This window comes from Brienomyrus brachyistius, chromosome 22 (genome assembly GCF_023856365.1).
Source record: "Brienomyrus brachyistius isolate T26 chromosome 22, BBRACH_0.4, whole genome shotgun sequence".
Lineage (NCBI taxonomy): Eukaryota > Metazoa > Chordata > Actinopteri > Osteoglossiformes > Mormyridae > Brienomyrus > Brienomyrus brachyistius.
In genome coordinates, this window is record NC_064554.1 from 6,368,517 (window position 1) to 6,383,185 (window position 14,669).

Consider the following 14,669-nt stretch of genomic DNA (forward strand, 5'->3'; position numbering starts at 1 on the left):
TGCAGCAGACACACAGGATTAATCGACACGGATGCACCTCCATTCTTGCTGTCGTTGGCGGTCGGTGCCCTAACATACCAATGCTTGGCCTTGCATTCACTTAACCACTGCAACCACTGCAACTATTGCAACTAAAAATCACTTAACCACTGCCTCCATTCCACAGCTAAGTAGTTGCCACCTGCAAAGCCCAGGTTTCCACTAACTGCACATGAGAAACGACCTACATCACTGTATTAATGTAAGGTAACTTAGCATCAGTCTTTTAGTAATTAACAGTAGCCAGTATTACTGTAAGATTTTGTAGCAATGAGAATCAGCTTAGCCTCACTGTAGCAGTGTGAAATAGCTTAGCGTCGGTGTAGCTTTTATAGACAGCTTAGTGTTTGTGTAGTAATGTAAGATAATGAGAAACAGATTTGAAAAATGGGTGTGTTGGGGATCTGTTTGGAATTAATCCCTGTTCACCAGAGCTCTCAATCTCACTGCCTGTGCTTTTCTACTATGGAGCTCATCCCATGTCTGAAGGTAGGGAGATGCTGTTCAGCTGTAAACGACACAGCCATCTTCTAGTGCTCGCATGTCACCGACTCATGGGGCAGCCAGCAGGGAGTCAGTAAGAGTCGGTGAGTAAGAGAGGAGTCAGAGAGAGTCGGCAAGAGTCAGACCGCAGCTTGCTGACAGAAACTCATCCTGATGTTATTGGTAACTGATTCCCTATGATTGTCTCTGATTCACTGTAAATGCGGGTGGGGGCAGAGAGAGAGGGAGGAAAGAAATGAGGAGGTTCCGGGGGTCAGTTGGGGTTAATCTGTGAATTTTCTCGGATGACGCACGCCCCCATTACCCCACCTCATCTCCCCCCCCCCCCCCCCCCCCCCATTGCATCTCATTCGCACTGTGAGCACGCGAAGGTCAGACTGCAGCCTGCCTACCCCTCGCACTGCCTGCCACACCTACACAGGTAAAAACCTCCCCCATTTTACCTGCATTTTAATTGCGTGTGTATGTGTGGGGAGGAGGGGGGGGGGGTTACCCAGCAGGACACCTGTGCTTCAGCCTGGCACTCCGTGCATCTGTAGAGCTTGGAGTTCAGTGTTTAGCACTCAGCAGATGTGCCTCCGTCGGCTTGTATCTGTCCGTTTCCATACACGGGAGATGTGTTGATTTTGGTACCGGGAATCTTGTCTCTGGTGGAGCAGTGAACAACACTGCTGTCCCACACTTCTGCATGTGTGTGGAGTTTACATGTTCTCCTCATGTTGTTGTGGGGTTTCCTCGGGGGACTCTAGTTCCCTCCACCCCATGAAGTCCAAAAACATGCTAGGGTTAATTGGAGATACCAAATAGCCCATAAGTATGTGTGTGTGAGTGCTGATGTATGAGTGTGCCCTGTGACAGGCTGGTGCCCCATCCAGGGCTGTTCCCTACTTTGCACCTATAGCTTCCAAGTTAAGTGACCCGGAATAGGACAAGTGGGTACAGATATTGGATAGATGTAACTGTGCACTGTTCAGCTGTATTGTTGGCCACTGTGACTTCAGTGTTGGTCTGGATTGATGCCTTATGTGTTGCTGGAGGTGTGGTATGGGCTATGGCTGTGGATAAAATGAGAGACTGCTAGAATGTAGCCAACTGCAACAACATGGGGAAGATATTCAGTGTAGAAAGGCAAATGGGACCCTGTCCTACATCGGGAAGCCAGTCAGACCTCAAGGAACGAAAACGGAGGCAAAGAACATGGAGATTCTTAAACAGCAAAGTGTTTGGAGGGTCAGGAGAGCAGATGTGGCAGACAATTTGTGCTTAAGAAGTTCAAACAACAGATTTAATACACTGAGATTATAGCATACAGCGGGTTGGTTGAGCTTTGCACACATACACACACACACAGACAGACAGACGCACACAAATCTACACACACCACACCAAGATATAGATAGTCAGACAGAGAGACAGACACAGCCAGAGCTGTACACATATGATTTATGCAAGCTGACAGTGAGGCTTGCGAGATGCTTGATCCTAACCTGCACCTTGATGCCCTGTTGGTGTGGTCAGGGCTGCCCACCATAAGCGGCTCCAATCACAGCGCTTGTTCCTGGCGTGCTGGTGCCAGGGAATTATGGGATTATATCTCCATCTCTCTGAAAAGCTCACAGCAAACAATCAGCCGTTGAAAGTAATCCTACTAAGCACACAGATACAGAAACATATATAAACACACAAATGATATTATATATACACACAGACGCAGACTAATGGCATACTGTACAGAAGTCTTAGGCAGTTCAAAGAAATGTTTAAAGCAAACAAACAAACAAATTTATTTTTATATAGCGCATTATCACAACATTACATTGTCTCAAAGCGCTTTACAGCATCCCCACCCAAAGCCCCCAGTGAGTAAGCCAGAGGCGACAGTGGCAAGGAAAAACTCCCTAGAAGGAAGAAACCTTGAGAGGGACCAGACTCAAAGGGGGAGCCCATCCTCCAGGGGCTGGCAGGGATAGTCAAATAGAGAGAGGAGAGCAAGGAAGATGATAAGCCAATGCCGAAGCCGAGTCTTCTTCCAATTGCCAGGCAACCAGAGGTAAGGCAGCGGGTCATACATGGAAGATTTTGAAACGGCTAAGCTAACACACTTTGACAAGCATAATAGCATAGTTTTACACCAACATTAATATCACTTTTGCACAGTACTGTCTATAAATATATACACACATTTTATATATACACACAGATACTGACAAGTACATAATCATATATTCACACATTTTATATATACACACATACAGACAAGTACATAAACATAAATTCACACATTTTATATATAAACACATGCAGACATGTTTGTAGCCCCATAGCCTGTGCCCCCTGTTTAAAAAATAAAAATAACAAAAATAGGACATTCTCAAAATAAAATGCTTAAAAACAACTAATCAACTTGCATAACATTCACAAATATGGTCTGGTTTACATCCCAATAGTCACAAGTTGCTAACCAAACACAAATCAATTTCTGAAAGTTTTACTTACACAGATGTATGTATGTGTATGTTGATGCTTCCATGTCCCACTCTCGCCAGTGTGGGGAAACAATTAAAAAGGCCAATAGGATGTTGGGTTACATCTCTAGGTGTGTGGAGTTTAAGTCAAGGGAGGTGATGCTACAATTATACAATTCCTTGGTATGACCCCACCTAGAATAGTGTGTGCAGGTTTGGTCATCATACTTTAAAAAGGACATTGTTGCCTTGGAAAGGGTTCAACATAGGGTTACAGGAATGATTCCTGGTCTTAGGGGAATGTCTTATGAGGAGAGGTTAGCTGAGCTGAATCTGTTCAGCCTTGAGCAAAGGAGACTAAGGGGGGACGTGATCCAGGTATATAAGATTCTAACAGGTCTGGATGCTGTTCAGCTAAATGGCTACTTCAATATTAGTTTAAATATAATTTAAAATGAGTTTGAGGAAGCACTTCTTTACACAGCGTGCAGTCAGAGTATGGAATAGTCTTCCTGTTAGTGTAGCGCAAGCTAAAACCCTGGGTTCCTTTAAACCAGAGCTAGGTAAGATTTTAACAACTCTGAGCTATTAGTAAAGTTTCCCCCAAACGAGTTTAATGGGCCCAATGGCCTCCTCTCGGTTGTCAATGTCTTATGTAGATAAACATACTCAAACTGTAAAGCAATGGCATTGTGTTTTTCTCTTGGCATTATAAGCCTTCTCCCTGCTACTGTGCAAAAAAACATTATTTTCAAAGCTTTGACCTTCAACAAGAAGTGATATAAATCTTGTCTTGATCAGTTCCAAGACCACGGCATTTGGTCAGCTTTTCCCACAGTACGTCCAGATTACCCAGTCTTGAATACTGGAAATAAAAGTGTAAAAAGTGCTTCAGTGGGATTTAATTGTAGTTTATTCTGCTTAATTCCATTCCTGGCTCTGTATCCTAATTTTAAAAACTGAATACCGGTCTGCTTTCCCCACCGAGCGGCCAGCTACGGATGCGGCAACAGTGACCTGTGCGAGGAAGCTTTAAAAAAAGTTGGGGTCTGTGATATACTGTTGAATTTGTCATTTTACTGGCTATTTGTTTCTTCCTGAATTCAAGGAGCTGCGGGTTAGCTGGGTGGCTGAGAAATCCATCAAAAGGGAGGGTCAATAATCCCCCTGTTATGAGGCAGTTGTGTGAAAACCCTTCCCATTCAGCAAAGACTAAATGGTCTGACACGGAGCAGGGCTTATTTTGTTCAGTAGGCCAAGAGTTCCACACTGAATGCTGTTAACCGTGTGTATACACAGTGTACCTGCTGAAATCCACTAGGTGAATATGGAGGAAGTCCCAGAGGGTTACATTTTGCAGTTTGGCCATTTTAGCTCATTTTTAGGATTACGAAGGATATCGATCATTGGACCCTTACGCAGACACACATGCCGAGATCAGCGATGACTGCTCTGCTATTCATGTAAACAAACGATAAGTGCACAGAGAGTGCACATTTTGACTGGCAGCCATATTGAAATTTTATTATTTTTCATTACTATTGTTATTTAAGTGGATTTTTGACCAGATGATGTTTTTATCGTTTATTATTTATCGTTATAATTTTTTTTAAAGCCTGTTAACTGGAAGACATGCTAGAGGGGTGCAGGCAAAGGGCCCATCTTATATATATACAGACACATTCAGACAAGTACATAAACACATATTCACACATTTTATATATATATACACGCATACAGGCATGTATTCACACATTTTATATATGCACACATTTACAGAAGTATAAAAATGCATACACCAAATATACATATACTGTATATATACACACAGAGATATGGTTTTTGATATAAAAGTTGTTGGTTTTTTTGGTGTCCATGTATACAATCACACAAACATGCATGGACAGACGCACACAAAGATACACACAGATATATATACACAGGGATACACACAGAGATACAGCAACTGAATGTGGCTATAGCATGGCCCACTGTGCTCATAAACCACCACACACACTGAGGCCCCCTGGCAGCCCATGCTGCTGCTGGACCAATTCTGTATGTTTATTTATGTCCAGACTCAGCTGCTACTGCTAGCATGCTGGTAAGACACATAGACACACAAAGACACAGACAGACACAGGCACACACAAACAGACGCATGCATACACACAGACACACACAGACAGACAGACACACACAGTCAGACACAGACACACACAGACAAACAGATGCAGACATACCCAGTCAGACACAGACACACACAGGCAGACACAGAGACACACAGACAAACAGATGCAGACATACCCAGTCAGACACTGACTCACACAGGCTGACACAGACACACACAGGCAGACACACAGACACACAGACAAACAGATGCAGACATACCCAGTCAGACACTGACTCACACAGATACACACAGACAGAGACAGACACACTGCCCCCCATCTGCACAGCTCTCTCATCCTCGTATCCTCATGTCACTCCCAAAGGACGGTATAATGGCTCCGATGCTCTGCCCCATAGGATGGTGAGCCTTCACATAGCCTCTGGAGTGGGACATCAGCCCCAGGGCCGAGGACTTCCTGTATGGTTTAATTAGCATGCTGTTGGTCTCTCATGTCTGGATTCCATGGCCCGTGGCAAGTGCACACACCACATTCCAATCAATGACATTACAAGCTTCCGGGAAACTTAAAACCAAACTGGGCATCAGTGCCTGTCATTCGCTGTGTCTGCTATGGACATAAATCACCAGGAGTGAGCCCAGCTGTGGCAATGCCTCATGCAGACTGAGCAAAAGGAATGCCTCAAGCTTTGTCTCTGTGCCTTCCTGCAGGATGACCAGCAGGGGGCAGTGTGTGGGACAAGATGAGCCACTAAGCAAGAGTGGCCGGATGCATCCCTGTGGTTGGATCATTGAAAACTTGCAGCTTACACTCACTGTGCTGGGTAAGCAAAATCACCTCTACGTTTGGCAGTGCTGGTGTGTCTGTGGCAGTGCTTTCTTGTGCGTGTGGCAGTGCCCATGTGTCTGTGGCAGTGCTTTCATGTGCGTGTGGCAGTGCCCGTGTGTCTGTGGCAGTGCTTTCTTGTGCGTGTGGCAGTGCCCATGTGTCTGTGGCAGTGCTTTCGTGTGCGTGTGGCAGTGCCCGTGTGTCTGTGGCAGTGCTTTCTTGTGCATGTGGCAGTGTTCGTGTATCTGTGGCAGTGCTTTCTTGTGCATGTGGCAGTGTTCGTGTGTCTGTGGCAGTGCTTTTGTTTGCGTGTGGCAGTGCTCGTGTGTCTGGCAGTGCTTTTGCGTGCACGTGGCAGTGCTTGTTTGCATGTAACAGTGTTTGGGTGCGTGTGACAGCACCATTTGACCCAGTCACACCCCTCACATACCCTGACAGCTCTCCTCTTTCCCCCGTGTAACCCAGGTGTGGTCCTGGGCTCCGTATTTGGAATGATGCTGCGATACATACCAGACCTGGATTCCAGCTCGCTGATGCTCGTCTCCTTTCCTGGTGACATCCTGATGAGGATGCTGAAGATGCTTATACTCCCTCTTATAATCTCCAGCCTGATTACAGGTTAACAGCCACACCTAGAGGACTGTCAGCACCATGCACACAATTCATAAAATGTTTTCAGGTTTTTATTGTCACATGTATTCAGGGAACATTGTGAAATTCATGTGCCACTACTGGCTACAGTTTTATAGTGTCCCTTCCTCTGGGTCAGGATTGGCTACTATGTTTACACTATTCTTCCATTTGGATCAGGATTGGCTGGGCTGGATGCCCGCTCCAGTGGCAGGATGGGTACCAGGGCCATGATCTACTACCTGTCCACAACAATTATTGCATCAATACTGGGGGTCATACTGGTTTTGGGGATCCACCCAGGGAATCCTCACCTCAAATCCCAAGTGCACACAGCCCTGAAGAATCAGGAGGTCAGCAGCCTCGATGCCTTCCTGGACCTCATCCGGAACCTGTTCCCAGAGAACTTGGTCCAGGCCTGTTTCCAGCAGGTGAGGATGCTGAGCAGTAGATGTCATCGAGCACAGAGACTCACACAGACCTGGATGACCTCACTGACTACTGAGACTCACACAGACCTGGATGACCTCACTGACTGCTGAGACTCATACAGACCTGGGTGACCTCACTGACTGCTAAGACTCGCATGGACCTGACTGACCTCACTGACTGCTCAGACTCATACAGACTCAGGTGACCTCATTGACCACTGAGCCCCATACAGACCCATGTGGCCTCTAATATGGACCTCTCTAACCTACCCGCAATCCATTCTATTACTATGAAAGCAGACTAGCATTCTATACCACTCCAAAATAAAATACGACACACACTGGTCAGCGACTGACATCCCATTATTTTACGTTAAAGATCATCTTACGTTAAAGTCGTATCATGTTTCTATTTCAGTTAAATTTGGCAGCAAAATGTGGTTTAATTCCTATTCCTATAGCCAGTCAGAGGAATGAAGATGAAGGTTTCTGAAGGTATCAGAAAGCATTGATGCAGTGGAGACATCGTCCCTGTTCATCCAAGCCCCGGATAATGCGAACCATCAGGCCCCCTGCGCTCCTGCAGTCCCTCTCTTAGCTCGAAATGCTATTTTTCTAGCATCTTCTTAATGAAAAGGCCTCCATCCCTGCTGGTGCAGTAATGTTCCCATTCCCAGGGCAGCCGACTGGCTCTGGCTGTGAGCTCTCTGCCACGCCTCATGCCCGTATGACACACACATGCAAGGCAGTGCTTCTGTTTTTCATACGTAGGTTCAGACGGTAGCTGTGCCAGTCCAGAACCAGACTGAACCCGCCAAGAAGAAACTGGAGCTGAAATGGGGCATGAACGTGCTGGGTGAGTGAGATTGGCCCGGATTGAGGTGGGCGCTGTGGAGTCGGGCCTCGGGGTCTATGGGGATGGCAAGAGCAGTAGTGTTCAGGACAGCCACAGTGCTTTCCAGAAGTGGTGGGGGCATGGGGGAGTCACATGGTCACGTTCCTCCCCAGGCCTGATTGGCTTCTTCATCACCTTTGGCGTGTGCATGGGCAGGATGGGCGAGAGAGCAAAGGCCATGGCCGACTTCTTTAACATCCTCAATGAGATCATCATGAAGATGGTCTCCATGATAATGTGGTGAGTCTCCATGCCTGTTAAATCTTTACACCTGTTGACAGCTTTTGGCCCTGGGAGGGCATGTCTACTCACATGACACATATATCTCGCTCAGCCACACCCCACTCAGTCACGCCCCACTCAGCCACGACTCACTCAGTCACACCTCACTCAGTCACGCCCCACTCAGCCACAACTCACTCAGCCACACCTCACTCAGTCACGCCCCACTCAGCCACCCCCACTCAGCCACACCTCACTCAGCCACACCCCACTCAGTCACACCTCACTCAGCCACACCCCACTCAGCCACACCTCACTCAGTCACACCCCACTCAGCCACACCTCACTCAGCCACACCCCACTCAGCCACACCTCACTCAGTCACGCCCCACTCAGCCACGCCCCACTCAGCCACGCCCCACTCAGTCACGCCCCACTCAGCCACACCCCACTCAGCCACACCTCACTCAGCCACACCCCACTCAGCCACGCCCCACTCAGTCACGCCCCACTCAGCCACAACTCACTCAGCCACACCTCACTCAGTCACGCCCCACTCAGCCACCCCCACTCAGCCACACCTCACTCAGTCACGCCCCACTTAGCCACGCCCCACTCAGCCACACCCCACTCAGCCACACCCCACTCAGCCACACCCCACTCAGTCACGCCCCACTCAGCCACAACTCACTCAGCCACACCTCACTCAGTCACGCCCCACTCAGCCACCCCCACTCAGCCACACCTCACTCAGTCACGCCCCACTTAGCCACGCCCCACTCAGCCACGCCCCACTCAGTCACGCCCCACTCAGTCACGCCCCACTCAGCCACGCCCCACTCAGCCACGCCCCACTCAGCCACGCCCCACTCAGTCACACCCCACTCAGCCACGCCCCACTCACCATGTCTGCTCTGCCACACCCTACTAAGCCACACCCCGCTCTGCCATGCACAGGTACTCTCCTGTGGGTATCGCCTCTTTGATCTGTGGCAAGATAGCGGCCATCGGGGACCTGGAGGTGGTGGCCCAGCAGCTGGGCATGTACATGGTGACTGTCACGGTGGGCCTGATGGTCCATGGGGGCATCATCTTGCCGCTCATCTTCTTCGCCGTCACAAGAATGAACCCCTTTGCCTTTTACTCAGGCATCTTCCAGGCCTGGATCACCGCCCTGGGCACAGCCAGCAGGTTTGTGTGAGCTGACGGCACGTCTGTTCGCACTGATTCTCTCCACATTCTGTGTGCATTATCATTTCAGATGTGTATCTTTATCTGTGTTATGTTGCGTTATATGTTTTGCTCCTGAGTGCTGAGACAGGACATTGCAGCTTAATAAATTAAACTATGACCCATCCCACCAATTGATCCAGGTCAGGGGAGTTTGTCCAAGCAGGAAGAGGCAGATGTGAACCTTGAGTGGGATCACAGGGCACACTTAGACATACACACACACGACTTACAATGAGACCTTATGGGCTATTTTGAGCTGCCAGTCATCGTTGTATGATTCCCATATACCTCAGGGAGAGCATGCAAAGGGGACTGGGATTTGAGGCCGAGCCCTTTGCTCCACCCCTGCGATGCACATGGTCTTTGGTCTGTTATTTCTATTGCTTTTACTCCCAGCTGAATCTCCGTGAAACTAAAGTGGCTGTAACAAGCAGCATAGTAATAAAAAAGCTTTGTGGCCCCTGTGTGGCCCTGGTGCTCATCTTCCCCAGCGCGGGGACGTTGCCCGTGACCTTCCGCTGTCTGGAGGAGAACCTGCGGATCGACAGGCGTGTGACCCGCTTCGTGCTGCCCATCGGCGCCACCATCAACATGGATGGCACGGCCCTGTATGAGGCCGTGGCTGCCATCTTCATCGCTCAGATGAACGACGTCAAGCTAGACAGCGGGCAAATCGTCACTGTCAGGTAGGCGCAGCCTCATCGGGTGGTCTACTCGGGTGGGTGAGGTCTCATTGTGTGGGTGTGGCCTCAGTTGATGGGCGTGGCCTTGTCAGGTGGGAGCAACCTCATGGAGTGGATGTAGCGTCGTCTTGAGGAGGCGTGGGTTGATCATGTGGGCGTGGTCTCATCAGGTGGGCGTGGTCTGAGGGCATGAAGGCATCTCACTATCTAATCGTCTCACCGATCCAGCATTTGTAGCCTGTCATGGTTCTTCTGGGCTGCTATCACATCCAAAAAGGCTCTCCCTTGTCAGTGTTACATAACCAGGCATTTGTAGTGTGTTGAAACTGCTGTGCAAAGAGAAACCTGGCCCATGTGACCTCTGACCTCAGCTGGTTCGGCATCCCACAGCATGACAGCTACTCTGGCCAGTGTGGGAGCGGCCAGCATCCCGAGCGCCGGCCTGGTCACCATGCTGCTCATCCTGACGGCAGTGGGCCTTCCTACCCAAGATGTCAGCCTGCTTGTTGCTGTGGACTGGCTCCTGTGAGTGCAGTTCTTCAAAGTGTGTGTGCTTGGAAATGTTCCTCAGATCGATGCCATAGGGACAATGTCAATCATAATATGGGAATGCGCCCCCTAATGGTCAGATTAAGTAGCACCTCTGAGCAAAGCAATCTGCCTAGGCTTTGAACCCCCGGAATGTGACCAACCGCAGTGTGTGACAGACGGCTGCCCTGCAGGGACAGGATGCGCACCTCCATCAACGTGCTGGGGGATTCCGTTGGTGCCGGCATCGTGGACTTCCTGTCACGGGAGGAGCTGGCAGCAACTGACAGGGACCTCTCCCTGACAGGGGACGTGCTGCCACTTGTCCTTACGGAAATGGATCTGGTGTACCCCCTGAAACCCCCCAAGCTGCCCCCCCGCTCACCAAGGCTGCCCTCACCAAACCATCATGCCTGCCCCCCTTCGCTTCTCTGCTCACAGCCTCAGTCCTGCACACCGTCTCCCCCCTCAGGCCACTCCCACTCCTCCGTGTCCCTGTGCCCCCCCTCCCCCCAGCTGCGGGGTCGACCCTCGACCAGCCTTCTCCGTGCCACTGAGCCTGGATACTGCATCCTGCCGTCACATGACCCGCAGGTGGGTCAGTGATCCTGTCGTGTCATTAAGCGAGACACCACTAGCCAGACACCGGACCGATGGACTGTCCAAAGGGATGGACTGCCGAAATAGACTGTCCAAAGAGATGGACTGTCCAAAGGGATGGACTGCCGAAATAGACTGTCCAAAGAGATGGACTGTCCAAAGGGATGGACTGCCCAAATGGACAGTTAAGCAAGACTCAGGCAGTAATTGTTATGCATGCAATATGCTTGCACAACAGCATAGACTGGAGGATCACTTATATGCACTCAAGGAAAACAGTGTATATGTAGGGTATATGTAGGTTCCGTATACAACAAGTTCACTGGTATATATATGAGGTATGTATATCACTGTAATTATATATAACTAGTACATGTACATTAGATATTTATAGAATATATGCAACAGGCACATATAACGGTATCTCATGTGAATCAGGTGTATGTAATAGGTATATTTGACGGTAACGGGTGTATGTAACAAGTGTATGTAATAGTAACAGGTGTATGTATCAGGTGTATGTAACAGTAACAGGTGTATGTATCAGGTGTATGTATCAGATGTATGTGACAGTAACAGGTGTGTGTATCAGGTGTATGTAACAGTAACAGGTGTATGTATCAGGTGCATGTAACAGATGTATGTGACAGTAACAGGTGTATGTAACAGGTGTATGTGACAGTATCAGGTGTATGTATCAGGTGTATGTGACAGTAGCAGGTGTGTATATCAGGTGTATGTAACAGTAACAGGTGTATGTATCAGGTGTATGTAACAGTAACAGGTGTATGTATCAGGTGTATGTATCAGGTGTATGTGACAGTAACAGGTGTGTGTATCAGGTGTATGTAACAGTAACAGGTGTGTGTATCAGGTGTATGTAACAGTAACAGGTGTATGTATCAGGTGCATGTAACAGATGTATGTGACAGTAACAGGTGTATGTAACAGGTGTATGTGACAGTATCAGGTGTATGTAACAGTAACAGGTGTATATAACAGATGCATGTGACAGTAACGTATATGTATCAGCTTATGTGTTCTTCCACCACAGGTTTCCATCCTGCCTCACTCCAGCCCAGGAAGCAGAGATCGGCTCTGTAAACAACAGCTAGACAGACACAGCGATACAGATGAGGAGAAGGAAAGAAGTGATGGAGAGGAAAGCGATGACACAGCCTATGACCGGAGACATGACATCCTACACTGAGAATTTTGCTGTCATTCCTTCCCATCACCAGTGGGTCACATGAACATACCTACTTCGTACCTTCTCAGTCTGCAAGCCTCGTTTCTGTGCTGATCACAGTTATTACCATGAAAAATCACATTTTCCACATTTTAGTTTTGAGCATGTGTGATTTGTTGTTTGGGTAACATAGTTCTTAGGGCACTAAGCTAGGACAGGATTTGTGAAGTACCATTTCAATTAAAGGGACCTGAAATTTACTTAAGCACTGAGCTCTTGCTGTGTTCTGATTGGTTAGTCTCCTATAATCATGCATGTATCACTAATATGAATGCGAAACAGCTGGACGAATCTTTCAATCAATAGTGGAAGAAGAAAGCTGATTGGCCAATAACAGGATCCTTTAAAATAAAAGTAATTTGTAAAACCTGAAGTAGCTCAAAGTGTGCTACCTGACATGGAATATCTGGTCATCCTGTCTTAGTTTATCTGTATTTATGAGTTGCTTTTATTAAGCTGTGTGGACTTATGTCTCCCTATAAAATGTTGTATGTGTTTTTAAAGTCTATCCTTTAAAGTGTTCCTTCTGAACTGACCTTCACAGTCTTGGTATCATCTCTGTCTATCAGCTTTGTCTCTCTCATTTAAATAAAGGACACATAGGTCCCATGGCCTTCAATTACTGCATGACGCTCCCTGTTTTTATGGCAGAGTGTGTGTGAAACGGCTTTGCGTTTGTCCTCCTCAGTCTGAGATACCTGTGCGATGGAGGCATGACGCTCAAAGACACAATGTTTGTAAACACGGAGTTAATGGTTGATGGTCACCTCAACGCGGACCACCCAGGGGTCAAAGAGAGGAGAGATGGGGCTGAAAGCAAACCAGTGAAAGTCACATGACTTTGCAGAGAGGTCAGGTGACATGACTCGCTGCTCTGATTGGTGACACCCCCCTCACCCATCTCCCGTTGCTCTCTCTTGACAAAACCAACACCACATGGAAAAAAATGGTCATCTGATACGTGCCAATGTGCCTGTGTGTAGATAACCTTCAGCTTTACGACTGGGATTAACTAATTATACTGAACTTTCCTACTGAAAGTTAAACAGGGATGAATCATGGCAATTTACAGAGTTAACAGTCATTCACTTTTATTGCAGGCATTATTACTGGAGGGTTTATTTAGAGTTTAGTGAAGATATAAAAAGAATTAAATGTAATTTTATTTCACCAAAAGCCTTTAGTTTCATAATGCTGCCTTTTCTGCATGTTATATACTTGCCCAGCTAACAGGAAGCGCACTTTTACCAATGTTGTCCGAAGGTCCTCTCAAAGTTAGCAGAAAACATTCATACTGTTAAAGGAACATTATTTCCACCTTGAACATATAAACAAAGGTTCTGTCAATGTTTGCAAGATAATGTTTTTACCTGAACATATTTTTAGCGCGATTGTTGAAAAATATCCATCCGTAATAAAAATGTCATTTTATGAACAAATAGCATATAATGCATTTTATGAAACTGCAATGTGACTGTGAAATCAGCATCAGTCTGGAACACACAACCTTACAGCTGTAAAGCAGCAGTGGTACCTGCTGCTCTCTCAGTTTTTTCATAAATGTATATATTTCCATAAATTATTAGTCTTAGTTGTAGTAGTGGGCTAATGTCCTGGAAACATTAGGAAAACTGGACACTGAATGTTTCCATACCTTAATTGTAACAATATCTTGGTGGTTCATGCCCTGTTGATTGTTTTTTTTTTTTTTTGGTCAGTGTTTCTGCCAAACCCTGTTTGGACTATATGTCTGTCATAGGTGGTGGCAGGTGGTAAAGCAGCACAGTAAAATTATTTGCACATTTCCAAGTGATGTGTGCACACTAGTATTGCAGGAAGTGTGGGGTATGCAGCATTTCAGGGGGCTGAGCAATTTCCTCTGTCTCTGCCCTTGTTCCCCATGAGCTACAGCAGTGCTGAGGAGGATAATTACCCATTAACCTTAGCAAGGGCTCAAGGCCTCTGTTTACGTTGTAATTATGAGTAACTGAGGGCTATTAAAGAACACTGACTATGATGTTAGCTTGTCAATATCGATCTCTCGTATTCATGTCATGTGCTTATCTGCGCATCGGTGATGTTAGTTTGCTCTAATTATAAAGGCAGTAGTAAATCACTGTGGGCGTTTATCTGTGCCTTATCTCCAGCATTGAGAGCTGTTACTATAGCGCAGTTTTCCTAGCCCAGTCCTCAGGGATCCACAGACAGTCCACGGTTTTGCTCCTTCTGA

General features: G+C 47.3%; 1 protein-coding gene across 3 annotated transcripts; it reads left to right on the top strand.

Moving 5' to 3' along the window:
* The first annotated feature begins 553 nt into the window (after window positions 1-553).
* slc1a9 (solute carrier family 1 member 9) lies at window positions 554-12,932 on the top strand. Of its 3 annotated transcripts, none has more exons than XM_048991281.1 (11): window positions 554-626; window positions 5,851-5,963; window positions 6,434-6,586; window positions 6,779-7,029; window positions 7,801-7,885; window positions 8,038-8,164; window positions 9,104-9,337; window positions 9,871-10,065; window positions 10,453-10,587; window positions 10,785-11,184; window positions 12,245-12,932. In XM_048991281.1, exons 2-11 carry the CDS (start codon window positions 5,852-5,854, stop codon window positions 12,398-12,400), a joined length of 1,848 nt encoding a protein of 615 aa, XP_048847238.1. In that variant the 5' UTR covers window positions 554-626; window position 5,851; the 3' UTR covers window positions 12,401-12,932. The 3 variants fall into 3 exon arrangements, with proteins under 3 accessions (XP_048847238.1, XP_048847237.1, XP_048847239.1); XM_048991280.1 differs by lacking the exon at window positions 554-626 and adding an exon at window positions 888-964; XM_048991282.1 differs by lacking the exons at window positions 554-626; window positions 12,245-12,932 and adding an exon at window positions 888-964 and having other exon boundaries at window positions 10,728-10,817.
* Window positions 12,933-14,669: the final 1,737 nt, after the last annotated feature.